The 27,245-nt window shown below is 39.6% G+C and overlaps 1 protein-coding gene across 2 annotated transcripts in view; it reads right to left on the bottom strand.

Moving 5' to 3' along the window:
* The window catches only part of KITLG (KIT ligand), an 85,773-nt gene that overhangs the window by 24,757 nt on the left and 33,771 nt on the right, over positions 1 to 27,245 (bottom strand). For both annotated transcript variants that reach the window (XM_044229180.1, XM_044229181.1), the window contains exons 2-3: positions 26,610 to 26,723; positions 12,972 to 13,034 (exon numbers count right to left, since the gene is read on the bottom strand). In XM_044229180.1, the coding sequence (XP_044085115.1) occupies positions 12,972 to 13,034; positions 26,610 to 26,723 (177 nt within the window). The remainder of the gene's footprint in view (positions 1 to 12,971; positions 13,035 to 26,609; positions 26,724 to 27,245) is intronic.

The following is a 27,245-nucleotide window of genomic DNA, read 5'->3' as shown; positions in this document are numbered from 1 at the left end:
GGCAGATTTCCTAGGATATGGGATACAGCACAAACTGCAAATAACTGTTTGAAGAGTATTTATATGGTGGTGCAGCCTTCCCCCATTAATTCATTCCGTTGTAATTGTGCAAATTTTTCTGTGGCAAGCAGATTCTAGGTGTCAGTCTCTTTAAACCCTGTCTCCACTCCACTTTATCAATATGCTTGTCTATCCTTCCCTCAAATCTTCTGACATAGAAAAACCAAAATCAAATTCCCTTATTCTGAACTAAGGTACACCCTTAGTTTCTGCAGTCTTGGCGCCTTAAGTGAGCAGGGTTTTTTTTTTTTTCCCCTTTTTCTTTTTTGTGGTTAGAAATGATTTTGGTTATAGGTTTCTTATTTTTAAACCAGGGAACTTTGGGGTGCTTACTGCCACCATTTCTGTTTATCTCTATTTTCAGCTGAACTCTTTGTTTCCATTCTGTATTTAAGTTCTTATTTAGCTATGACAATGCCCTCACTGCCACCCACGGTCCCCCACAGTCCCCAGCTTTCCCATACCCAATCAACAACTGAAGCAACCAACTTTTCCTAGCAAAAATTTTCTAGCCTTAACTTATAATTTCTTACAGTTAAATCCTGGAACTCTCACATCTAATCTTAGCCCAAAACTTGCCCTTTACAACTTATGAAGAATTCTCTGCTTGTTAATATGAGCTTCTGTACTACTACACTACTAAAAATCACATTTCTAAACATCTTGTAAATTCTATTTCATTCATTATTCATTCTTGCCAAATTTCCTTGGGAAAAACACCGTATAATCAATTCAGAGTTCTATCTTTTCATTAATTTGCTTAAAGAGTCACATGTTAGCTTTTTAGGATTCTTGGACTTATTAAAGATAGCTCTGAGGCTGAAACAAAATTAGGTATCAGCCAGTTTTGACCTGTCTGCAAGAAAACCAGCTTTGACTAGATCATATTTTCTTTTTAATTAAATACAATAGTCAATGATTTGCAAAGAGAATGAAACATAGGAAACTCATCACTTCATTTGTGAGTTAATATATCTGCTTTCTGACTAAGATTATGATTAAGAAACATGATTGAAGGCTGTAAGTTTCCCAAATGTAATTTTTCCCTTTGCCTTAATAACAGGCATTATCATCACTATTCCTTAGCTTTCAGAAACCATTTTAAGCTTAAATAGTTCTGTATAAATATCAACTCACAACATTCATCAGAAGAATGTAAGATACAAATAATGTTCTCTATTTTACTAGCAGAAGAATGTGAAGAATTAGGAAAGTTGATAAAACCACACAGGAGGCCAAAGAAGTGTGGTTAAGAGGTACCTGTCAAATTCTTGAAGTACATATAATTTAAAGTTCCATTCCTACATATACATGCAAAACAAAACATATTCCTTGCTTTGAAAGGCAAAATCTGCCTGGGTTTTCCTTAACTCCAGACTCTCAATTTCTTATCTTCTTTTCTGGTAGCTTCGGTCTTATATTTGCTGGGTTAATTACAGCAACTCTGGCTAAACTAATGGAAAAACATGCTTTCAATTCCTATGTAATATGTATCATTCTAAAATGCTAACTGAATCAATTCATCGATAATTCTTGACCTGCTACCATGCCATCACCACTGAAGATTTGTTCAAAAGATGAAAACCTCCTGGGGCTCCTGGGTGGCTCAGATGGTTAGGCATCTGCCTTCGGCTCAGGTCATAATCCTGGGGCCCTGGGATCGAGCCCCCTATCGGGCTCCCTGCTTGGCAGGAAGCCTGCTTCTCTCTCTCTCTCTCTCCCACTTCCTCTGCTTGTGTTCCCTCTCTCACTGCATCTTTCTCTGTCAAATAAATAAAATATTTTTTAAAAAAAAGCTGTAAACTTCCTAAGGGATTTTAAAGTACCATGACCAAGTTAATGATTTAACTAAATGATGAAATAAAAGATATAAAAACTACTATACTTAAAAGCATTCTAAACATAACTAGGAATAGGACTGCTTCCAAAGACCAATAATGAAAATATCTATGCACATTCTAAAACCACACATAAATTTAAAGTGGGTCCTATATGAGCATATAAAATAGATACTATATGATATGTGATATAACACCTCTGCAGTCCCAGAACTGATATATTCGAGACCGTAGCTGAAACTGGGTGCTTTACAAATGTCCTGGGGACTTCCTCAGTCTGGCATGCCTTTCTCTTCTCTATCCCCTCCTCCTTTCAAGAAATTGTTCTGGTTTATAAGCTAAAAGAAGTTTACACATTATTCTTCATCAGTCTTAGATGTACAGGGAGTCTCTAAGAGCAGGCACAATTAGCTTTCACTGGACAAAACATACTATAACATATAACATTTCACACATACTTGGCGCTACCCTCCATTTGGTAGCTCTCAGTAGAGACAGACCTGTGGCCTTCCTTAGTGGTCCTGACGCAGGTATCTACATTATGAGAGTTCCCTACAAAGGCGCTGGGGTAATGACTCCATTAGTGACTCTTAGGGAGAAAAGCCCTGACTCATAAACCATGAGCCCTCTAAGGAAGATCCACAGTGTGCACCACTTCTTCTAATCCATCTAATCCATCTGATTACCAACCTTACCGCCCAGGTAGATTGTTTTCTTTGCTTTAACGTGTGTGTGTGTGCGTGTGTGTGTGTCAAACCTCCGTCTGGTCAGAATTAGAGGTATGAATGTCCAAGGCACAAAGCATTCCTTTCTTTCCTCTTGTGCTTCCAGCATTGACCTCCAGGCTGAGAGATCCAAAGAATGTAGAGCCATGCCATTGAGAATCCCCAGAGCTGAGATCTGGAAGGAATGCAGGAGACCACCTGCTCCAGTCCCACCAATTTCAGAAATGGGAAAACCAAGACCTAGAGCCGTGAAGTGGTTTGTTCAAGGTTGTACAATAAATGTAAAACAGAAACATGAGAACACCAGGAGTCACCTAGTTCATCAGTGGTATAAAGCATGTACAGTTGCAGTATTTGCTTTCCACAAAGGTGACCATGAGTCTTACGGTCTCACATCTGGACCACGCATACTGGTCCTTCGACTCAAGTAAGAGAGCTCTGGGGAGTGGAAATGGCTCTTTCTGTGTCAGTTCAATGAATTCAGGGTCCTAATGATGAAAATAAATTTCTCCGAGCCAACTGTCTCACCCAGACAGCAAATGCCAATCGTCTTTAGTGGACTTTCCTTATTCTCCTTCTAGTATTTGCCCTTAGGGCTGGAAAACACACTCCCCTGCTTCTCTCAAACATTCCATGGCAGGCAAATATCAAACATTTCTATAAAAGCACTTTGCAAAACCGTGTGTGCTCCCAGTGCTGGTATGGAATCTCTAAAATCTTAACTGCCTTTTGGAGAAGCTGGTTTTGTCATGATTTATTTTGGTCTTCTGCCTAAACAATTCATTTGGGTCTTCAGTATTCCTTCAGGCATCTGACTCTCATGTTCTTGCTTGGATTAAAGTGATATAGAAACCTCAATCTGATTAAGCTGGTAATCAGTCCAAACACTATAAATACGTGTCATTTCCCAGGGCAGGCCTGTAAATGGTCTCTGATCCTCACCCAAAATGGCACAGGGACGAAGGAATGGCATGGCCAGGTAAGGGCAGAAATGATGAACGAGAAGCTCACTGTCTAGTCCCAACTATTAACACACTTTGTGGTTTTTAGTTAAGTCACTTAATCTATTCAGAGCTTCATGTTTCTCCATAAAAAATACCGGGGTCTATCTAATCTGTACTAGCCAATGCGGGGGCTATTAGCCCCTGTGGCTACTTACCACACAAACTGTAGCTCGGCTGATTGAAGCACTAAAATTTTAATTTTACTTAACTTGTTTAAAGTAAAAAAAAATCAATATAATTCAGTGACTGGAGGAAGTGTGGTTTTTGTTTTTGTTTTGTTTTTGAAGATTTTATTTATTTATTTAGAGAGCACATGCAAGCTGGAAGAGGGGCAGAGGGAGGGGAGAGAGCATCTCAAGCAGACTGTGCTGGGCATGGAGCCCCACGCGGGGCTAGATCTCACAACTCTGAGATCACCACCAGAGCCCAAATCAAGAGTCAGATGCTCAACTGACCGAGCCACACCAGCTGCCCCAGGCCTGGAAAACTTTTAAGTATATTTGGAAAAACTCTGGTATATGAATCTGCACTTTCAATTGTAAATTTTATGAAAATCGAAAGGAGTAAATATTTCTGATGAAAATTTAATGTTTGCACTGAAGTGTGCTATAGGTGTGAAATACACAGTGGATTTTGAATATCAAAAAATTTAAAATATTCCATTAATTTATTTTGAGAAGGTAAAATGTTATTTTGGATATATTACAATAAAAACTATTTTACTTATTCCCCTGTTCCTTTTTACTTTTTTTTTTTTTTTAAATGTGGCCACTGAACAATTTTTAAGATTACACATATGGCTTCCATTATGTTTCTACCATACTGTGGCCTAACTATTCTGAAGAGTATCTTCATATAATCACTAATTAAGATGGGTCCTGTAGTTTGAGTACACAAAAGAGCTACTTAAAAATAGTATTTAATGTCATATTTTATTCATTTAATATTTTATACTTATGCATTAAAAATACTTTCTTTGTATAAAGGAAGTATAAGTAGGTAAGTACAGTATCTACTTGGAGGATTTAATCTGTTTCTATAGGAAGTACTTCTAATCCTAGGGGTTGAGCCTCAGGATCCCTACCAACAACTAGGAAACTTGCCCTATGGCTTAACTGGATAATGGTAGATCCTCAGCCAGTTGGACCAATCGGAAAGTCCCTACCCCAAGCCCGTAGGTAATAGAAACTAAGCGGTCTCTGAGCAGCGCCACAACTGCAGATATATAAAGTTGGGAGTCTGGGGTAGCTACATTTCACGAGACGACCGAAACACAAAGAAATTCTGCACAGACAGAACAGCATAAGGCAGAGATGCAGAGACTCAGAGAGAGGAAAAGGGAAACCCGGTAGTTTTCCGGTCCTGGCTGGAATCCCTTCATGAAGCCTGGCCACATCCTTGCCCTTTTACTAGAATGCTGTTCTCTTAAGCATCCTTATAACTAGATTTTTTTTTTTTTTTTTGCATTCCTTCTTTTTTTTAAAAAATTTTTTTTTAAGATTTTATTTATTTGACAGAGCAAAATCACAAGTAGGCAGAGAGGCAGGCAGAGAAAAAGAGGAGGAAGCAGGCTCCCTGCCAAGTAGAGAGCCTGATGTGGGACTCGATCCCAGGACCCTGAGATCATGACCTAAGCTGAAGGCAGAGGCTTAACCCACTGAGCCACCCAGGCACCCCTCTGCTTTCCTTCTTTAAGTTTCAATTCATTACTGTTAGTGAGAACCAAAGAACTCTAAACAAGTAACATGGACTCGTTTAACATCTGAAAATTGGGACATATTTTGACAACAGTTAAATGTTTATTGGTGAGCAGTTTTTTGAGTAATACCTACCTCCTTGAATGGCAGAGAAATACAGAGGAGTGAAAGATTTGACCCCTAATCTTTCCTAAATAAATCCCTAAATAAGACAGTAAAAAGAGAAAGCATGACAAAATAATGGTAGCCCCTAACAAATGTATATATCCTATATCTTGGACTTTTTCCGATCTTAATTATTTCTCACAACACGTTGAGACAAATACATAACACATACAATTTTAAACAGCTCTGTAAGCCATATACGATCAGGTATTCAAAATGAATAGGTATCCAAAATGGACAAATTCTATAAAAATGCAGAGATGATGAGCTAAAAGGTAGGGTCCACAGACCAGATACCATGTTGGTGTTACTGACTACCGTGTCTCCCTGAGTCAAGCAGAGCAGGGGTAATGCCAGTTTTTCCAGAGAAGAGAGCTGGGTCTCGAACAGAAGGAATGGCCCTGGGGAGAAAGGGGGATCTCCTCCTGGCCTCAGATGAAGAGGATCATGAGTCATGAAGATACTGCATGACTGTGCAATAGAACCGGAATGAGTGGACGGAAGAGGAAAGGGCATGCGTGGTGAAGGGCAGTAGCACTGAGCGAAGTCCTGGAGTTGAGAATAAGCACGGTAATTTTAGGAGAAAGGGATGCATCTTCCTGGGGTGGCAGGTTTGGGTTGAGAAATAAAAGATTAAGATGAGGCAAGATTAGGAAGAGTCATGAACATCAGATGCAGGAATTGGGCGTTGATCCTTTAGTCGTGGGAACAATGAGGAAGTCCTTGAATATGGAAACGACTCCATGAAAGTAGTTTAGATTTTATTTTTTTAAAGATTTTATCTATTTATTTGACAAAGAGAGATCACAAGCAGGCGGAGAGGTGGAGAGGTTCCCTGCTGAGCAGAGAGCTCAATGCGGGACTCAATTCCAGGATCCTGAGATCATGACCTGAGCCGAAGGGCAGGTCATTAACCCACTGAGCCACCCAGGCGTCCTCAATGAAAGTAGTTTAATAGGAGCCTCAAGGAAACCCTGATTCCTAAAAATTGCATAATGCCTTATGCATAAGATTTTTAATAAAATGTACATATATCTAAAAAAAGAAGGGCAATAATGTTGAGGTGCAGGTATTGTGTGAGGCGTTATAGGCACTCATCTCACAATAATCCTGTGGACTCCATCCAGGTCAAATTTATGCCTTAAAGGAATAACAAGAGATTACATGAGAACTTTTCTCCTTCCTTCTTCACTTTCTCTCAGCAAGTTATTCATTAGGTGCCTATCAGTCATTAGGCACTGATGCTATAAAAACAGAGCAAACATAGACAATCCCTGTCCTCATGAAGTTTACAGGTCTAAGCCAAAGGTTATCAATTAAGTAAATACACAAATAAACGGGAAACTGTTCCTTTGAAGATGGTCACAAAGGGAGTTTCCAACTGGAGGATTTGGCTTCATCAAGGAGGAAAAGGAAGGCTCCCTTACAGAAGTGAAAATGAAACCTAGAGTCTGGAGTTACTGGAATCAAAGGTCCCACCATGTGCAGAGGAACAGGGGCCACAGAGAACCCGTGAGGACGTGCATGTGTCTGGTAGAGGGTTTGCCACGCAGTGGGAACCCATGAGGACATAGGGCTGGAAGAGGGTTTGGAAAGGTGCCACACAATGCGGGTCTCAGAGGCCTGGTTTCAGGAGCTCCTTTTTTCTGTTTCCTAAGAACTCTAGCATTCAAAGCATAGAAAGAGGGAAGGGTAAAACAATTAGGTGTGTGTTTGCTTGTTTAATCAGTTGTGTCTACTCAAGAAGAGTCAAAAACCTCAAATGAGAAGTCCTGGAATGGCAAGGGAGATGGGAGGAGCCCAGAGGCAGCAGAGCACAGCAAAAGAAGGCAGGAAGACCGGAGACTTGGAATCCTGCACACCCAGGGCAGGGGGCTGCAGGGGGAAGGTGGCCTGGAGCATTATGGTTAGAATGAGGTTACATATTCCCAATGACTTCTTTGTTTAACCTTGCCTTTAAAAATAATTAAAAACGGGGCGCCTGGGTGGCTCAGTGGGTTAAAGCCTCTGCCTTCGGCTCAGGTCATGATCCCAGGGTCCTGGGATCAAGCCCGCATTGGGCTCTCTGCTCAGCAGGGAGCCTGCCTCCCCCTCACTCTCTGCCTGCCTCTCTGCCTACTTGTGATCTTGGTCTATCAAATAAATAAATAAAATCTTATAAAAAAACAAATAATTAAAAACTGACATGACATACAGTAAAGAATGGTTTAGGTAAGCATCAATAGATGCTAAATTTGGGGGAAAAACTTTTTTGATGAGGAACTGTGCATGGTCTTAAAACATCTCCCTCTAATATTGCTCATGCGTTGCTAATGAGTACATACATAGAACTAGTAGAATATCTTCACCAGGGGATCTCTTTAAGCACCTTGAGGGAAAGATGGACACTGTGTGCCTCTGGGTGTGATATCCTAAAGACATTTCATCACTTATGTAGCATCATGGCTTCAAATGCATAATCTGAATATAATCATTAAGAAACATCAATCAAATGTTTCAAAGACACACATTTTACTTAAAGGGGATGGTTGTGTTACTTTACATTTTAATGTCATAGAGACAAAAGAAAGGCTGAGGAGCTTTTAAAGCAGAGTAAAGAGACAGGAGATACTAGCTTACACAAGCGTAGTGGGCTTAAAACAGCACAGATTTATTATTTTACTGTTCCTGAGGTCAGAAATCCAACACAGGTCTTACTAGGCTCAAATCAGGGTGTTCATGCAGTCTGGGTTTCTTTTAGGGGGTCTACAAGAGAATTTCTTTCCTTGCCTTTTCCAGCTTCTATTTTATTTTAAGATTTTGTTTATTTATTTGAGATAGAGGGAGAGTAAAAGACTATAGGTTAGGGGACGGGCAGAAGAAGAGGGAGAAGCGGACTCCCCACTAACCAGGGAGTTCTGGCTCAATCCTAGAACCATGGGATCATACCTGAGCTAAATGGAGACACTTAATCAACTGAGCCACCCAGGAGCCCTGCCTTTTCCAGCTTCTGGAGACTACCTGCATCCCTTGGCGGGTGGCCCCTTACCCTGTAAGGACCTATTTTATATTTTTATATTTTAGCAAGAGGCTTTCATTGAGGTTAAACAAAAACCTTGTTGTTTAACCCTTAAACTGTCCCTGCTCCCCTTCTCTCAGGGGATTCACTTAAAAACAAGTCCAGGAAAAACAGCTCTAGGTAGCAAAGCCCAGATACAAGGGGTGGATCAGGCCAGGTGGAGACATCCGATCAGTGGGGGGATGCATACTGTCTTCCTGGTTACCAAGAAGTATGGGCCCCGCCCTCTGGGAGCCTTTTGGGCGCCAATCCCAATCAAGGTGTAATAGGCTGGTTTAAAGGCCTTTGCCCTTAAAAGCTAGTCTGTGAAACAGAGAAGGGTCGCCCTCTCTTGTAAGACATGCGTGCATGTGTCTGGTAGAGGGTTTGCCACGCAGTGGGAACCCATGAGGACTTAGGGCTGGAAGAGGGTTTGAACGTTCGGTTAGATTCTTGATGCTTGGTGCGAAATAAAGCTTTGCTTGACCTTCGCTTTATATCAGTCTCGCTCCTTTAATCACGGACTCATTATTGGGGCATAACAACCCCATTTTCAAAGTCAACAGTTCGACATCTTTTAATCATTCTCTCTGGCTCTCACACTCTTGCTTCCTTCTTATAAGGATTCATGAGATTAGACCACTCCCATCTGGATAATCCCAGATAAACTTCCCATCTCCCACATCCTTAATTACATCTGCAAAATACCTCTTACCATGTAAAAGATATATTCACAGCCTGGGACATCTTTGGGGAGCCATTATTCTGTCTATCACACATAATGTCAAAAAAGGAAATCATTATCCTAGATTATATCTTGTACTGGGGGAAAGAAATACTTAAAAAAAAATAAAGAAAATTTTGATAAAACTGAAATACAGCCAATAGATTTAAACATTTTTGTTATTGCTAAATTTATTGAAACTGACAACCATACTGTGGTTAGGTAAGAGAAAATCCTTTACTTCGGAAATACACACTTAAGTATTTAGGGATAAACAGCCATTAAGTATACAAGTGACTCAATGAGTTTAGAAAAATAACACACACTTGAGCACAGAAAGCAAGCATTTAGTAAAGCAAATGGGGCAAAATGTTAAAAACAGATGAATATGGATTACAGTTTGTCAGTGTTCTTAGAATATGCTTATAACTTTGCTGTATATTTGAAATTATTTCTGAATAAAAAGTTAAAACTGATGAATCTATTACTAAAACTGATAATTTTTTTCTTAACTCAAATACTATAAGCAAGTCATAGTTTATCTTATTTTACAAACATTGAATGACTACAGATGTGTGACACAAATTCAGCAACACAGTTTTTGGTCTTTCTGTGGCAACATTACTGGTGAATGGAAGGAGCAGAAATGTTTAGGATTTTAAGTTAGGATTTTTATGGTTAGTGACTTAAAATCCTAACTGTCTGGCAATATTATAGTTTCAAGAGTTTAAAATAGAATTGGTAATTATCATCAGATTTAAACACCAACTGGTTGGTCACACCCTGCTATCTGTGAGAATCCGCTAGGTAATTTTCTAGGAGGTTTCTTAGAAAAGTAGCTCCCTAAAAATTCAGGAGTATTTAGCAGATTTTTAAAGCAAAAGCAGGACAATGAACTGTATTCTATTCTAGAGCCTTCTGCCCGGTGCCTCAGGCAGAATTTTATTGCTTTGGCCCCAGAGAATCTTTCTGGTATCCATTCTGATTCCTACTCTGCCCTCTATTGTTGAGAAACAAAAGATAAAGCAGCTGGGACTCTGACCCCTGACAAATCATCACTGGCCTCTCCACTGGGAAACTCCTCTGGTCTTGGCAGAAACCCACATTTTTAAAATAAAGGTAAAACAAAGCCTAGGACCAGTTTCTGCCCAAAGCCTTCTGCACAGGCTTATTTTTCTTGCCAATTATGGTGGCCAAGAACAAAGTTTCTCCAGTTGTGCCAGGACAGTATGCCAAGATCAAAGAATAGTGGACTTTTCTCAATTACAGAAACATGAAAAAAAAATGTGGCAATGAATCAGCTTTATTTTTACAAGTTTGGCTCTTGCTACCACCAGCCCATACTGAAAACTGTGATTTAGCATAATCTATGATTATACCAGCACAAAATAATCTATTTTGTTATTTTCAGTTTAACATTGAGAGCTGCATGATTTCTTTGAGTCAGTTTGGCAATCACACAACTAAATGCTTTTCCAGTCAGGGCAGAGTACATCTTTATTACTTAAATGTTTCACTTAGAACACCTTCCCTTGGGGCGCCTGCTTGGCTGAATCAGTTAAGTGTCTGCCTTCAGCTTAGGTCATGATCTCAGGGTTCTGGGATCGAGTCTCACACCAAGCTCCCTGCTCAGTCTGCTTCTCCCTTTCTCACTTCCTCTCCCTCTCTCAAATAAATTATTAAGAAAAATAATAATAAAAAAATTTAAAAATTAAAAAAAAAAGAATACCTTCCCTTGCCCTTGCTATTATAATTATTTAGATACTCATATACTGTAACCCAAGGTTAAATGTCAGATGACCTGAAGTTTCTTTTGTTTTAATGTATTTTTAAAATTTCTTTTCAGTGTTCCAGCGTTCATTGTTTATGCACCACCCAGTGCTCCATTCAATATGTACCCTCCATAATATACCCACCAACCAGGCTCACCCAACCTCCCAACCTGAAGTTTCTTTTTTAAGAGTGTCACTTTTTAGTTGTATAACCTTCAGTGAAATATTCTTGCAAATCTCAGTGTGTCATTTGTAAAACAGAAATCACACAGATTATGGTGGCTATCTTGCCTTCCTGGAAGGGTTTTTCTAAACATCCAAGGAGATAAATATGTGAAATCATTTTGAAAGTTCAAAAAAAAAAATCACATTATAAAAAGGCCCCTTTCATCCCCCTTACTTAGTTATTATTAAAGCACACAAGGCTAGGTGATGTGTCTGTTTCTTAAAGTATCTGGTAAGGTGCTGACTCCTCTTTTTTTCCTAAACAAATGCTGTGCTTGTTCCCTGAGTAACTGAATGATTAGATTAATTAACTTCCAGTCTGCTATGATTTTACATTTCTATCTCCAGAGAACGCCCCCTAATTCAACAGGACAGACACTGACCTAGACTTGAGGCTATCTGGTTCAGCATGAAGAGACACATTCTAAGGAACTTTAGATAGCTCATGCATGCTAACTTAAATAATTACTTTCTTATGGAAAAGAAATAGGCCTTTGACATTCTCTTGAAATGACAGCCTTAGAGTGTGTCTTTGAAAGACTTTTTAAGCATAAGCACTTAGCCATGGGCTTAACATAGTTCAACTGGTAACAATGGATTGATTGGCTAATCCACAAAAAGTATGCAAAGCCTGAGATAGCTTGCACCAAGTGGGTCTGTAGTAAGTGTTCCATAAGTCAGGGAAAGAGGTCTACTTGCAGAGTCACCCAAATGATTTTAAGTTTAACTCAAGGAATACAATACAGCAGTTAAAATGAACCAGCATGGATCAGCGCCTGTCAAAGGTGTGTTGCAAAACAGAAGTTGCAAAGTGGTAAATACCGTATAATGCTATTAAGTATGAAATTGTGCAAAAATTCAGTAACTTATGTATGAGTACAGATTTGCAGTAAATGGAAAAGAGCAGGTGGGGCTACTTCGTGTTGTTGCCCTAACACAACCCCCGAGGACGCTATCCTCACGCCAAGCCGTGAAAACATGCAGTGGGATGAAAATTCCAGCTCAGAAGACTTGTTCCTAACAGTCAAATTGTGTATAAGAACAAAGTGGGGATTCGTGGAGACAAGAAAGAGGCAATACAAGGGTCTTAATAATATTTATAATGTTTCACTAGAAAGTAGATTTGAAGCAAATACTGCACCATGGTAAGGTTTAACAAGCTACATGGTGGGTAAGTAGGCATCTCTATGCTTGCAAGATTTCTTCATGTTTGAATTCTGGTAATTTGTAATCAGAAAAACAATTAAAATTTCTTGGTTGCGGTAATAAAAGCATATTTATAATCATAACCTCCTATTTATATTGTAAATTTCTCAAAATCTATTGACTAATACACGGTGGTCTCAAATTAAATAGGAAGAAGACTTATAAAGGACCTTTGCAGAATATGCAAAGAATTTGCCTAATTTCACACTCAAGCTTTTAGGAGGAAGCTATAGGAAAGAGAAATCTATGGTTAGCTCTAAGGAAGATGATCTTATTTACTTTAGAAGTAACAGGTCTAAGACAACATGTACTGAAAAGCTCACCCATAAGTAAAGTTTAGCAGTTACTTGAGATAAAACAAAAATAATAACCATGCAAGTTGAATTCCAAGGATACTTTCTTCAAATACTGAGCATTAGCTAACTTCTAAATGGGCGGTAATTCCATGTCTCAATAGAATGATCCCATCCCTTCAATCAGCTACTAAAAAGGAACTCAGAAATGTACATTTTACTCACCAAAACATCCATCCCGGGGACATAGTTGAGGGCTATCTTATAGTCTTTTGGAAGATTTGCCACCTACAGAGACAAGAAAAGAAGGGGAAGAAAAAAAGGGAAAAAAATCCATGAGAAAATTCATACATAGCAATTAATATTGTTTTTAGTGGGAGAAAAATACAAACCTATTATATTATTTTTAATTTATCACTGCATTTCAATATTTACCTTTTCTTGATTTCCTTTTGTAACCAAAAGCACTCTCCAAAAATACAGTAATAATACAAGTCTTTTAGTCTCTAAATTCAGTAATAAGTATAATCCAGTGAGTTTTAGAAACATCTAAATTTCAGTTTCTATCTGTGGTCTTAGAATTCCCTTCCAGGACTGTTCTCCTACTGTTTCACCAAAGAATCAGTAATACAATGTTTTGTTTTGGTTTTTTTGGTCAGTGGTTCTCAAAGTGCTGTATCACCAGGGAACCACTAAAAATGCAAACTCTCAGGCCACATCAGCCCTACTGAATCTTACTTAAGTCCTCCAGGTGATTCTGATGCAAGTTTGAGAACTTGATCCTAGAAAAAAATGTCAGTGAAACCTCAAAAGAACACTACTACCCATGAAATGCAAATGCTTTCTAACCTAAATAATTTGTAGAGATTCAGTTCTGTGCGATAATGTAATCTGCTTACATAGGCCCGAACATTAGAAATGTCTCAAATGTCTACCTAGCTTCTTTTAAAGGCTTTTTAAAAATATCTAACATGTTGGGGCACCTGGGTGGCTCAGTGGGTTAAGCCTCTGCCTTCGGCTCGGGTCATGATTTCAGTGTCCTGGGATCAAGCCCCACATCGGGCTCTCTGCTTGACGGGGAGCCTGCTTCCTCCTCTCTCTCTGCCTGCCTCTCTGCCTACTTGAGATCTCTGTCTGTCAAATAAATAAATAAAATCTTAAAAAAAAAAAATATCTAACATGTTTTCATCAGTCACTGTGGCATGTGTTGAACAAACACCTGATCTGGAACCAAATCTAAATTCTGTACTTTGGGGTTTTGTTGTTTTTGTTGTTTTCATTTTTCTTAATTTGTTTTTATTTTGAGAAAAGTCACAAATTCTTTTGTAGTTAGTACAGAACAAAGAACTTTTTTCCCTGAACCATTTGGAATTTATTTGGTAATTTGATATCCCATTATCCCTTAATACCTTATATAGTCTTATACACTACAATCATACGATGATGAAAATCAGGATAAATTCTGTACTTTGGTTTCTTTGTCTCATCTATAAAATGGAAGATGAAAGTATCCATGTCAAATAGCCAATTTACAAACCGAGATAACTTCATGTGCTAAACACATCATAGACAATCCGTATGCTGTATTGAGGGGTATACAGGCAACTGACTTGCCAGGTGTAGATCCTGGCACGTCACAGAGTGCTAGGTTCCCTTATCTCCTTTCCCACATACAGCACTAGCTCTCTCATACCACCACAAATGCAAATTTCCAGCTACATATAGCCAACAACTGATTTAGACCATAGGTGTTATCTTAAGACAAAATATGGTATAAAAAAGTGATTTTGTACTATTACGTCTTCAATAAGTCTGCCCTACTTTTACAGATTTTCCCCTTCATCCTTTCTCTGAAACCTTTGCTTTTCCCCATATTAAGCTAGATCAAGCTCATGCTCGCTGGACTAGGTCACCTCTGACAAGTCTCCCATAACACAATCTGTAGGCTTCTTCCTGGCCATGCCAATAGCTTCTAGAATCTGAGAAAAATTTGGTGAGAAAGGAATACAGGCACAGGCCTAAGTGAGTCAGAAGGAAGCCAAGGTAGCAACTGATCCCTCTGTGCTTACAACTATTCTCCCTCTAATGATACCACCTCACACTCATCTGAGGCTCAAGCCTAGTATTTTCTCAATATGCGCCAGGTACTGTGTTCAACAAGGGCTTATGTTGCATGATCACATCCAATCTTCCAATCCCTGTGATATACTATCTCTACCGAACAGTCAAGGAAACTTAACGCTCAAAGAGGTCAAGTAATTAACCAGACCACAGTTACTGCTTGTAAAGTATGAACTAGAACTCAAATCTCTGACAGGAGAGCCTCCCTTGCCACTACTGTTCTACTACACATTTCGTCTACTCTCTGCACGTTTGTCCTGGGTACTTTCTTCCTCTCGGTCAAGTTTCCCACCAGGCTTTTAAAATTTCTTTGTCTTTGGATCTTCATGCTCATCTTTGAAAAGCAAAATGACTCAGTCATTTTATGGAAGCCCTCCTGGCAAAGACACAGCTGACACTTCTGTGGGTAGAAACACTGGAATTAAACTAAGCAGCAACATTTTATTATGTCATGAACCAACCGTGTAAACTAAAGCCATTCCAGATGGAGAAATGTGACAAGAAGTGGCAGGTGTTCTGAACATCACCTGTTTGACAATCTAGCCCCTCCTTAAAATTTTACATTATATTTGTCTACCTATATAAAATTGACAGATTTAGTATTCAGAAAGCTAAGGACCTGAGTATACATAAACCTAGTGAGCAGAAAAACATGTAAGGGATATATGGCCAATTCTATTTTATTAGTAATTTATATATAAAAATCAGTTGAGGGGTACCTGGATGGCTCAGGGGGGTTGGGCCTCTGCCTTCAGCTCAGGTCATAGTCTCAGGGTCCTGGGATTGAGCCCCTGTGTTGGGCTCTCCGCTCAGCAGGAAGCCTGCTTCCCACCTCCCACCGCCCCACCTGCCTCTCTGCCTACTTGTGATCTCTCTGTCAAATAAATAAATAAAATCTGGGGCACCTGGGTGGCTCAGTGGGTTAAGCCCCTGCCTTCAGCTCAGGTCATGATCTCAGGGTCCTGGGATCGAGTCCCGCATTGGGCTCTCTGCTCAGCAGAGAGCCTGCTTCCTCCTCTCTCTCTCTCTCTCTGCCTGCCTCTCTACCTACTTGTGATCTCTGTCTGTCAAAAAATAAATAAAATATGGGACGCCTGGGTGGCTCAGTTGGTTGGACGACTGCCTTCGGCTCAGGGCGTGATCCTGGAGTCCCGGGATCGAGTCCCACATCAGGCTCCCAGCTCCTTGCGGAGTCTGCTTCGCTCTCTGACCTTCTCCTCGCTCATGCTCTCTCTCACTGTCTCTCTCTCTCAAATAAATAAATAAAATCTTTAAAAAAAAAAAAATAAAAATAAATAAATAAAATCTTTAAAATAAATAAATAAATAAAATCTTTAAAAAAACAATCAGTGGAAAGAAGTCAGCTTACTGAAACACACTGAAATCTCCATACCTTATACTTGGGGGGGCGGTATATAATAATAATTTCTGCCTTAAACTGATTTATTAAGATTTTAATTTCCAATGGCATGAAAACACTATTTTTGAAAATGCTCTGCAATTTAAAACAAGTTTTCGTATATACAGTCTTTGTTACAACCTCATGAGATATATACTATTAAGCCTATTTTACAGATGAAGACGTGGAGGGACAGAGGGGCTAACTGGTAGCAGACATCAGGAGTTCCCGATGGAGGGAGAATACAAACCTGGCCCTCCGTGCCTGGCTCAGCGCCGTCCTCTACAGAGCAGTCTCCTTTCATTACTCTCTTGGCTGCCATTGGTTCCTTTCCAGTTACATTTGGAAAAGAACTTAAGAAGTCAAGCTGTAGATTTTTATGATTGCTTCATGAATTATTGTATGACTTTCTAAGCGCTTGGTAGTGTGTTGAAGAGCCCTCAGAGAGCACAGATAACTGTGATAAATTCAGCTTCTTTGATATATATTGATCATTACAGAAAGTCTGTAGAGGGAGGGAGCCTTTGGGATTTAGAAGATGTTCCTTTCAGTTAGTTTGATGGGGAGTCATGGCACAGGTTCTGGGGACACACTGTTAGACCCAGGCCCTTCCACATGTTAACTCAGATCTTGGCAAGTTACGTAATCTGCTTTAATGTCAACATGTATAATATGGGAATCATAACAAAATCTAGCCAGTGAATTTATAAAGACTAAATAAGGACTAAAAACCCATTTAAAACACCTGGTGCTTAAGCATGGTATGTACACAAAGATGAGTTTATATTAAATGCAAGAGAGTGGGACATTCTAGATGGAGAAGGGGTCATATGCAAAGACAAAGGCATGGGAAAGCACAGGTGTGTTCAGGAGATCACAGGCAGATAAATCAGGTTCCAGAACGTTAAGAGACAGGAAATATGTCAATAAAAACACATTAGAGAAGGACTTAAATGTTGGGCTAAGGAGGCCAAATGGGAGGCAGTAAAGTTCAGTAGGACATGTTCTACCACCAAACCCACCAAGTCGCTTCTGCCTCATTTCCTCTCTGACGAACTTTTACCACTTGTCTGTAAAATAAAGGGAGTGAACTGGGTAATTACTAAAAATGTAGTCTGATCTACCTTTATCCTGGAAGTAGTGGCGCTATACTAAACACGGAGGGATCAGGACAGTAAATTCAGGAAGACTGGTCTGGAAGGTATGAATTGGACCAAGGACAGAACAGAGGCCAAGAACAGTTTAGAAGACCACTAGAAAAGTGCCTGAACATGAATTAAATATTTATCTAGAAACTGGAAGCCAAAAAAAGCAGAAATGAGGTTTAGATTTGAGGGAAGTAGCCTATTGAGAGGGTTAAATAGATGAGTAATCAAAACTATGGATTTTAAAAACAAATCCATTCTGGTAAAATAAGTTCGGGTCAAAAAACAAAACAAAACAAAAAAAAAAACAAAAAGGAAGTTAATTGATGGTGAATTTTGCCAAAAGCCAAATTATCCCAATGAGCTTTTGTGGTTTGGCGTATGAAGATGTCAATACTATGCTAGATCATAAAATGCATAAAACTGCAAAAACAAGTCACTTTATGATGGGCTTATTCTACTAGATGGGCCCCACTGGGTAGCTTTAGGATTGATCATACTCGGTGACACTGGGAAGCACAAAAACAAAAGCAAACACATAAGAGAAAAGCATGCAGAAATGCTGACAACTCAGCCAAGAAAAAGTCTTTTGACACCGAACAGATACTGGCTACATACCAGGTCCTAAAGGTATTTGGACTCAGAAGAAAAAAACTCAAAGTGAGAACACTTAATGCCTTCTCTAGATCACTAATCTAAAATCTTTGGATCACGTGGTTCAAATGTCATTGAGGTCTCTAAATCTCATGCAGGCAGTGACTTCTTGGACATCTTTGCTGAGACCCTTCCTTGTCTCAGTTGTTTCTCCTCAGTGCAAGGGAAGAATCAAAATACAGTAGCAGTAACTCCTGATTCCCTTGGTACTCTACATAAGATGTTGTGCCTAAGTGCACGTCTCTGAGGAAAGAGTCCACAGTTTCCAGAGTCTCATCAGACCCAGATAAGCTTAAGAATCACTGCTTTGGGGGCACCTGGGTGGCTCAGTGGGGTAAGCCTCTGCCTTCAGCTCAGGTCATGATCTCAGGGTCCTGGGATCAAGTCCCACATCGGGCTCTCTGCTCAGCAGGGAGCCTGCTTCCTCCTCTCTCTCTCTCTCTCTGCCTGCCTCTCCACCTACTTGTGATCTCTGTCAAATAAATAAATAAAATCTTTAAAAAAAATAAAAAATAAAAAAAAGAATCACTGCTCTGGGGGGCGAGAGGGGAAGAGTATCTATGCTTATATTTAAATATCCCACCTCACCCATGTATAGCCGCTTAGCGTAATGCTGGTTTTCAGAAATAACGCAGTCAAAAGCTTTTTGCTTTTTTAGTTTTCCTTATAAGTCATCCTCTGTTGATACTAACAATGCAATGCAACAAGACAACTGTCTTTAGTTCTCAAAGGTGTTTGTTTTTTAATAATGCAGAGATTTAATTAAGATGACAATTTTACAAGACTTTTCTGAGTCTTTTCTTAGTGAAAAATACCTAAATAGTTAAAAGACTCATTCTCCCTCCAGAAATAATAATAAAATATTAAAAACAGTTTAAAAGAACATCTACAATATGATCACTTCTTAATCATAAGATGACTACTACCTAGGGAATAAAATTCCTACAATGGTAATTCTTAAACTGCAGTTGACATTTAAATCTTAAATTAAGATATTATAAATTATGAGCTAGGTTCGTGTGTTCCAAAGACCGGTAGCTATGGGTGTGAACTTCTCCACTCAGTTTCCTCTTTCCAGGTAAGGATGGTCAGGTTACTTATCACTAGGTCTCAGCTTCCTAATCAATAAACCAGGGGTAAAAATGATTACCTCCTAGGTTTGTAATGATTAAAGGACAGAATCCAAATAAAATGCTTTGCATGGTTCCTAGATACTCACACAGTAACTACTACTCTAAAAAGTCAAGGAGCAGGAGCCATAGTACCTAAGTGATTCATCCTATAAAGGAAGAATGACTTTCTTCTTCAAAATTAAGACTCCCAGGCACCTGGGTGGCTCAGTGGGTTAAAGCCTCTGCCTTCAGCTCACGTCATGATCCCAAGGTCCCGGGATCGAGCCCCTCATCGAGCTTTCTGCTCAGCAGGGAGCCTGCTTCCTCCTCTCTCTCTGCCTGTCTCTCTGCCTACTTGTGATCTCTGTCGAATAAATAAATAAAATCTTAAAAAAAAAATTAAGACTCCCACATCTGGTAATATAACAGGACATTTGTCAGTTTTTACAAATATTATTTCCGATACACTTCTGTCCTTTCTTTGAACACTACAAGTTCAAAATTTACTTTCAAATATAAAAGGAAAGTTCTACTAACTGCAGGAGAAGAAATTAAAATGCTAATTGTAGCCAACTAATAAAAATAAACTTTAAAAACTATCCAACTGTCAAACCATTATTCTTCAAAGGTCCAAAATAGAAGAGGGAAACCCAACCCCCCAAAACTGTGAGAAACCTCCGCTTTTATTTAGTTTATTTTTGAGAGAGAGAGAGAGAGAGAATGTGGGCACATGTAGGGGGAAGGGCTGAGGGAAGGGAGAAAGAGAGAACCTTAAGCAGGCTCTATGCTCAGCTCAGAGCCTGACTCAGGGCTCAATCTCAAGACTGAAATCATGACCTGAGCTGAAATCAAGAGTTGAATGCTTAACGAAATGAGCCACTCAGGCACCCCAAGAGATCTCTGCTTTTATTTTATCTTTTTTTTTTTAAGATATATTGAGAGAGATAGAGAGAGAGCACGGAAGGGGAGTAAAGGAGAGAAGGGGAGAGAAAGAATCTGTGGAGGGAGAAGCCAGCTGTAAGGACTTGCTCTCCTGACCATGAGATCATGACCTGAGATGAAATCCAGTGTCAGAGGCTTAACTGACTGAGCCACCCAGGTGCTTTTGACATTTCTGCTTTTATTTTATTTTATTATTATTTTTTTTTACTAAAAGATTTTTAAAATTTTTATTTATTTATTAATTTGAGAGAGAGAGAGACAGAGAGACAGAGAGAGCGCGTATGAGCAAGGAGGAGAGGCAGAGGGAGAAGCAGACTCCCCACAGAGCAGGGAGCCTGACACGGGGTCCTGGGATCATGACCTGAGCCAAAAACAGCCCCTCATCCAACTGAGCCACCCAGGTGCCCCTGAGATTTCTGCTTTTTAAAAATAAGATATGCTTAGAAAAGCTCAGAATTCATCTAGAAATGGAAACACTGAGACTCCGAAACTTCATTTCTAATGCTGTGGTAATTCTATTTGAAAAATATGGTTCTTGAAGAAGAATAAAAATCAGAAATTATTCAAAACTGTCCAGAGAGAAACTTATTTGCGGTATTTCTCTATCTCCCATTATGCTAAACTCTAAGAGTCATGTGTTAAAATAAGTGCCTATCAAAAGACCAGGGAAACCATGAATTCCTGAGTTTTAATTCTGTTCTGATTTGTAGACTGGCCTTGAAACGATAGAGTAATTCCACCTTTTGAAAACGAGGCTGGGGTAGCAACCTGCCTTAAACATTCGGAGGAAGAAAAATAATTACTCAATAGATACTTAAAACAAAAACGGTTTTTAAAAAGTAACATAGTCACCTTTAATTAAATTCCCCCAAATGAAAGAAAACTATGATTACAAATGAAGGCATCTGTACAAAGAACAAAAGGAAAACCCAGTTTGAACTATTTCAATAACTGGGTGCCTCCTTCTGTAACACAACCGTTAAATCTGTAGCCTCGCTGTCCCACAGACCACAAATTTTAAAGTTTGTTTCATCTCTTCCCAGATCCTTGACCCTTTCCTTAGGTAGGTCTGAGTTTGCCATTTAAAACAAGTCTTACAACATCTTTTAGAAACAAAGCAAAATGTTCTATAAATAAATGGAACTATTATGCTGAACAAACATGCCGGAGAGATTTCAAATGAAAACCATGGGGACTGTAGGGGCAGCACAAAGTGTCCAAGAAGAAATTAAAAGAACAACAACAAAAAAATGACAGTAAGGTCATAAATCATGTACTTCTGTGACATGAGAATCACCCAAGCAAACAGACTTCAGGTCTCTGGGCACAGTACCAGCTGACACTTAATAGAGAGAAGGAACTGGTAGAGACTGCAAAGAAAGGATTTCAGTCAAAGAGATTACTGGGCGCACAAGGTAAGAAAGGTAGGCAACCTACTTTGTTTCTCTCAAACAGAATGTACCAACGTTATGCGTATAAAGCCAACCCCTCTTGTTCTATGTAACCTCCCTGAGTCAGGGCATTACTGAATTATTCTAGAAGATTCGAATTGACAAAGTATCATGATGGAATTGCCCCATGGTACTTTAGAGAGACGCCGTGCTTCTCTGTATCTGTGGAACTCAGAAGTCACTCACATCACTGAATTAGATGAATGAGTTTAGGCTAAGGAAGAGAACACAATTTTGTTTTGTTTTTGTTCTGTTCCCCCCTACCCCAAACGAAAAAATCCCCACATTAGAGGTATGATTGCCTAAGCAGTTCTGACACTTACATGCAGATCCCTACTACCCAGGACACTAGCTGGAAACACCCCACCTTCATAAGCTGAGACTCTGTATTTCTGCAGCGGGAGCCCTGACAGCTGTACTTTCAGTAAGTACCCTAAAACACCGCAAACGAATGATTCTCACATGATACCCTACACATGTTGGTTGATAGCAGTGACTTCCAACATTTTCTCAGCTGATTCTTTTTTCCACATCAAGTCATATTTGGAAATCCAGAGACACAAATGAAGGCTGAAGGGATGTGTGAGCTCCAGGAGCCAGTCTGAAAACTACTGTCATAGAAGGCACTGCGCTGGTAACGGGACCTGGAGCTGGGCTTCACCATTCCTGGGTCTCAGTTTCCTTATCTATTAACTTTTTACTTTTTTTTATTATTTTTTTTTAAGATTTTATTTATTTATTTGACAGACGGAGATCACAAGCAGGCAGAGAGGCAGGCAGAGAGAGAGGAAGCAGGCTCCCCGCTGAGCAGAGAGCCCAATGCGGGGCTCGATCCCAGGACCCTGAGATCATGACCTGAGCCGAAGGCAGTGGTTTAACCCACTGAGCCACCCAGGCGCCTCTCTATTAACTTTTTAAAGGTTTTATTTATTTGTCTGAGAGAGGGAAGAGAGCCCAAGCAGGGGGAGTGGCAGGAAGAAGGAGAAGCAGGCTGCCCGCTGGGCAAGGAGCCCAATGCAGGACTGGATCCCAGGACCCTAGGATCACGACCTGAGCCAGAGGCAGAGGCTTAACCCACTGGGCCACACAGGCATCCCTCAGTTTTTTTTTTTTTTTCTTTTTTTTTTAAGATTTTATTTATTTATTTGATAGGGTGAGAGAGAGCATGAGAGAGGAGAAGGTCAGAGGGAGGAGTAGACTCCCCATGGTGCTGGGAGCCTGATGCAGGACTCGATCCCTGGACTCTGGGATCATGACCTGAGCTGAAGGCAGTTGCTTGACCAACTGAGCCATCCAGGCACCCCTATTTTTTTTTTAAAAAAATAGTTTTTCCAGATTGTCTCTAAATTTCTTTTCAGCTCTAGGATCCTCTGATCCTACAACACCACTTCTACCACTACTAACAGCTAATATGTAGCAGGCACTTGCTGTGTTCCTAACACTGTTCTACTGATTCAATCCTTATAATCACTCTATCATGTACTATTAATCTTAATACTGGTAAGGAAACTGAGGCCCAAAGAATTATATAACAATAACTGTGATAAGAAACATCATATATACATTCTTTTATTTAATCTCTAAGACAAAATAGCGATGTAGAAATTGAGATTCAGAAAGGTAGTTATTTAAGGTCAAAAAGCTGGGATTTAAATTAAGGTCTACCGATTTCCAAAATCCATTCCTTAACCAATTTATCGGCACAGGTTGGTCCTACATAAAATTTTTAAAATGGCATCCATGTATCATGTATTGTGGTATTAGTGATATGCATTTATATTTTTATGGAGATGACTTATCTCCCAAACTAGATTATGAACATTTTTTAAAAGATTTCATTTATTTATTTGACAGAGAGATCACAAGTAGGCAGAGAGGCAGGCAGAGAGAGAGGGGGAAGCAGTTCCCTGCTGAGCAGAGAGCCCAACGTGGTGCTCAATCCCAGGACCCCGATATCATAACCCGAGCCTAAAGCAGAGGCTTAACCCACCGAGCCACCCAGACGTCCCTAGATTATGAACATTTTGAGGTCAGGGATTATTCTCCTATTTCCTACTCTATGAAATACGGGTTGCAAATTACGTAGGTCTTTATTAAATTAGAAGTCAGCTGAGTCCTATTATGGGGGGAGGGAGCAGGAGGCAGAGCGAGAGGGAGACTCTTAAACAGATTTTGCATCCAGTATGGAGCCCAACACGGGGCTCAGTCTCATTACTCTGAGACCAAGACCTGAGCAGAAACCAAGAGTCGAATGTCCAACTGACTGAGGCACCCAGTCACCCCTGGTGAGTTATATTTTTTATTAACTTGATTTTTTTTCAATAATCCAAAGTAAACACACTAATTTCACTAGATCAACTCTTGAAATTAGTGTGTTTACTAGATCTTGAAATCTTATTCTCTTGAAATTAAAAAATTTTCCCGAGTCAGTTGCTGGAAGGGAGGAAAAAACCTTTTTTCAGTCTAATGATTTCACATTTGCCCTTCAGGTGAGGATTTATCCTTTCATGTCAATATTAATGAATATCCCAGGCTCTTCTTTCTCTGTAATGGTTCTTGCCATTTTTCATTGTATCAGCAGACAGGTAACAGACTGAGAATAAACAGATGGTCAAAGACAAGGATGGAAATCTTGGAAGGTGCTTGTAATAATCTACTTATGCCTCTTGAAAATACTGGTTCACAGGAAGTAATGCTCATTAAGTAGCTTTCCTTAAACACTTAGCAAGTAATAGTACATATAAGTAATTTTTCTTAAATACCATGTTAATTTTGGATATGCTTGGCCTGTGGTCAAATATACCACCATCTTCCAACTATAGTTCATTGCCAATGTACTTGATATTTGCTCCCTATGATAACTGCTTATCTCCATCGATCATCCTCAGTTCCACAGTTATACCTACAGACCCATGAGAGCTGTAATTTCCCCATTGTGAACTACCTTAAGCATATTTTTGAGACTCACATTAATCTGAGATTCCCTATAAATTTATGTAACATAGATAAATCTAGTCAAAATAAGAACTGGGACTAAATTAGGATCAAGACACTTATGTCTCCAAATTTTGGAGACCCAACAGACCACCTAGAGCAGTAGCTCTTAAATATCCTTTCAGAAATGTCTTTAAAATATAGATGCCTGGAGCCCTTCCTCAGACCTATCATTGTATTAGTTTCTTAGAGGGCAGCCCAGATACCTTTAATTTTAATAAGCACCACAGGGGACCATAATGCTTACCACGGTAAAGCACATCAGGTCTTCCTTCACGGAACAATTTAGTGAGCAACTTTTTACCAATATAAAAATGATAATATGAGCATATATTTTCTCTTTTTATTATTTATTTATTTACTTATTTGAGAGAGAGGGAAAGCAGAAACAGGGGGAAGCGGGAGAAGCAGGTTCCCCTCCGAGCTGGGAGCCCAAAGTGGGGCTTGATCCCACAACCCTGGGATCATGACCTGAGCTGAAGGCAGGTGCTTAACTGACTGAGCTACCCAGATGTCCCATATTTTCTTTGCAGTATAGTTTCTTGGGTCACATATTAATAAGAAACTTGAGGGAAAGGTCCATGCTCTGCAGTCTTTGAAGACAAAATAAAGCAGGAGTGCCTCAGTGGCTCAGTTGGTTGAGCGTCCGAATCTTGGTTATAGCTCAGGTCATGATCTCAGGGTTTTGATATGGAGCCCGACCTTGGGGCTTAGTGCGGAGTCTGCTTGAGATTCTCTGCCTCTCCCTCTGTCCCTCCCTGTGTGTATACTTGCTTCTCTCTTAAATAAGTAAATAAAATCTTTAAGAAACAAAATACTTTCCTCACTTGCTCCCTAAGACCTAGCAGAGCATATAGCAGGCAAATGCTGCTTTGCTTCGGTCACCAGCCCCTCAAATAAAATGTGCTGGTAGATCTTCATCACAGAATACTGCATCACAGAATACTTTTAAAACTTGGATCCTCTGGGCATCCTTCTAAGGAATCCATCTAAATTGCGTGTGAGTCTGTGGTTTGTGTGTCTGTTTCTAACTGCATTGAGGCTAAGTCAGAAAGACTTGGACCACAGAATTAAATTTCTGTTTTGAAGTTTGGCTATAAGCCCCAAATAAAACATAAACCAGGAAATATAGATCAAGAGTAGGGAAGACAAAGATCTCAACAAATACAATTTTCTTTCTTTTGTCCATATCACAACCTTTATTTCTTCCCTATGTTTGTATCATCTCTGTGCTCTAGACAATTTTCAAATAACAGAATGCCGCTTGGTTGCTTTGAACTGGGCACTTAACAAAAATGCTTCTCGAAGCGTGCTCACCCTGAAATCACACCTAGTAGCTCAAATGGGCATGTAAAATGTCCCCTAGATCAGGAGAGCTGGGAGGAATGCATTTCAGATGCTGTATTCTCTCTCTCATGCCATGGTATGCATTTTAAGAGAAACATGGCATGAAGCTAGTCGTAACCAAGGGGCACCAGCGTAAAATGGCTTTTGCTGAGAGATAAGTTCCAACATGACAAATGTGGAAGAGGAGTCTGTTCAACATTTGGGTAACAAATCACTCCTCCAGCTATGTTCCCAGAGGGAGCACATACCCACCTACATGTGATGGGGTCTTCAAGCTGTTGAAGGGGGAGACTGGCCATTTCAGGTCTTTTCTGTTAGGCTTGTTAGAGAAGAGAAGGAGGGCATATGGAAGGGAAATAAGACACTGAGAAACCCACTAAAGAGATAATGGGGAACAAGGTGGTATGCCACATCAGCACACAGAAAACTCTCCAGTGTCCTTCACTGCCTGTGACAGAGATGAAAAAAACAAGAAACAAAGTCATTGCAGTGAGGTACCAATGTTCCCAATAGATTCTCCTTGATCATAAATATCTCCCTGCCTGCTCTCTATACACCCTTTAAAATAACTCATTGATTTCTTTCTTTGTCTTGGAAAAATACTAAGTTTGGACAAAAAAAAAAGTATGAAAACTTTTTCAAAAAAAATGGAAGAAAAACAAAACAAAACACAGCTATTGAAAGCATTTCTTACTTACCAATTTTGTAACGTCTTTTACATCATCAGTCACACGGTTCCTGCAGATCCCTTTAGTTCTCACCAGAGGATTAAATAGGAGTAGTTGAAGATAAATGCAAGTGATAATCCAAGTCTAGATGAAAACAGAAAGATTGCTGGTGATGACCAGTTAACAGCTGTAATCACTCAAGCTATTACACCTTATACCTTAATGTGGAAAAGCCCATCTACATTAAAAAAAAAAAAAAAAAAAGAAATGCTACTGGCTTATATACAATTCAATGTTGAGTGATTGAAGTATGCTCACCAAATTTTTTAAAACTGCCAGTTAAAATGTGGTTTGGATTTTTCATTTCTATGACATTACTGTTCGTTTTTGTCAGAAGCTTTCTAGAGCCAATTTCCTCATGGCAATTAGGAAGGAACGTGCAGCAACACGTAAAAGATCTACCACGTGAGGTGTTTTCTAAAAACTAGGAATGTATAAAATTCATACCTCAAGGCACCAAAAAAGACTTTCTATACTTTAAGTGTAGACTGGCAAGTACCAGCAAACCTGAGCAGTGCTTTAATTCTAATAGTGTAGGACAGTACACCCAAGTGAGGAAGAGAGATATATTTTTAGATCTAGGACAGGACTTAACCTCATTTATGA

Source organism: Neovison vison, chromosome 12 (genome assembly GCF_020171115.1).
Source record: "Neovison vison isolate M4711 chromosome 12, ASM_NN_V1, whole genome shotgun sequence".
Taxonomy (NCBI): domain Eukaryota; kingdom Metazoa; phylum Chordata; class Mammalia; order Carnivora; family Mustelidae; genus Neogale; species Neogale vison.
This window is presented reverse-complemented; position numbering and strand designations above follow the sequence as displayed.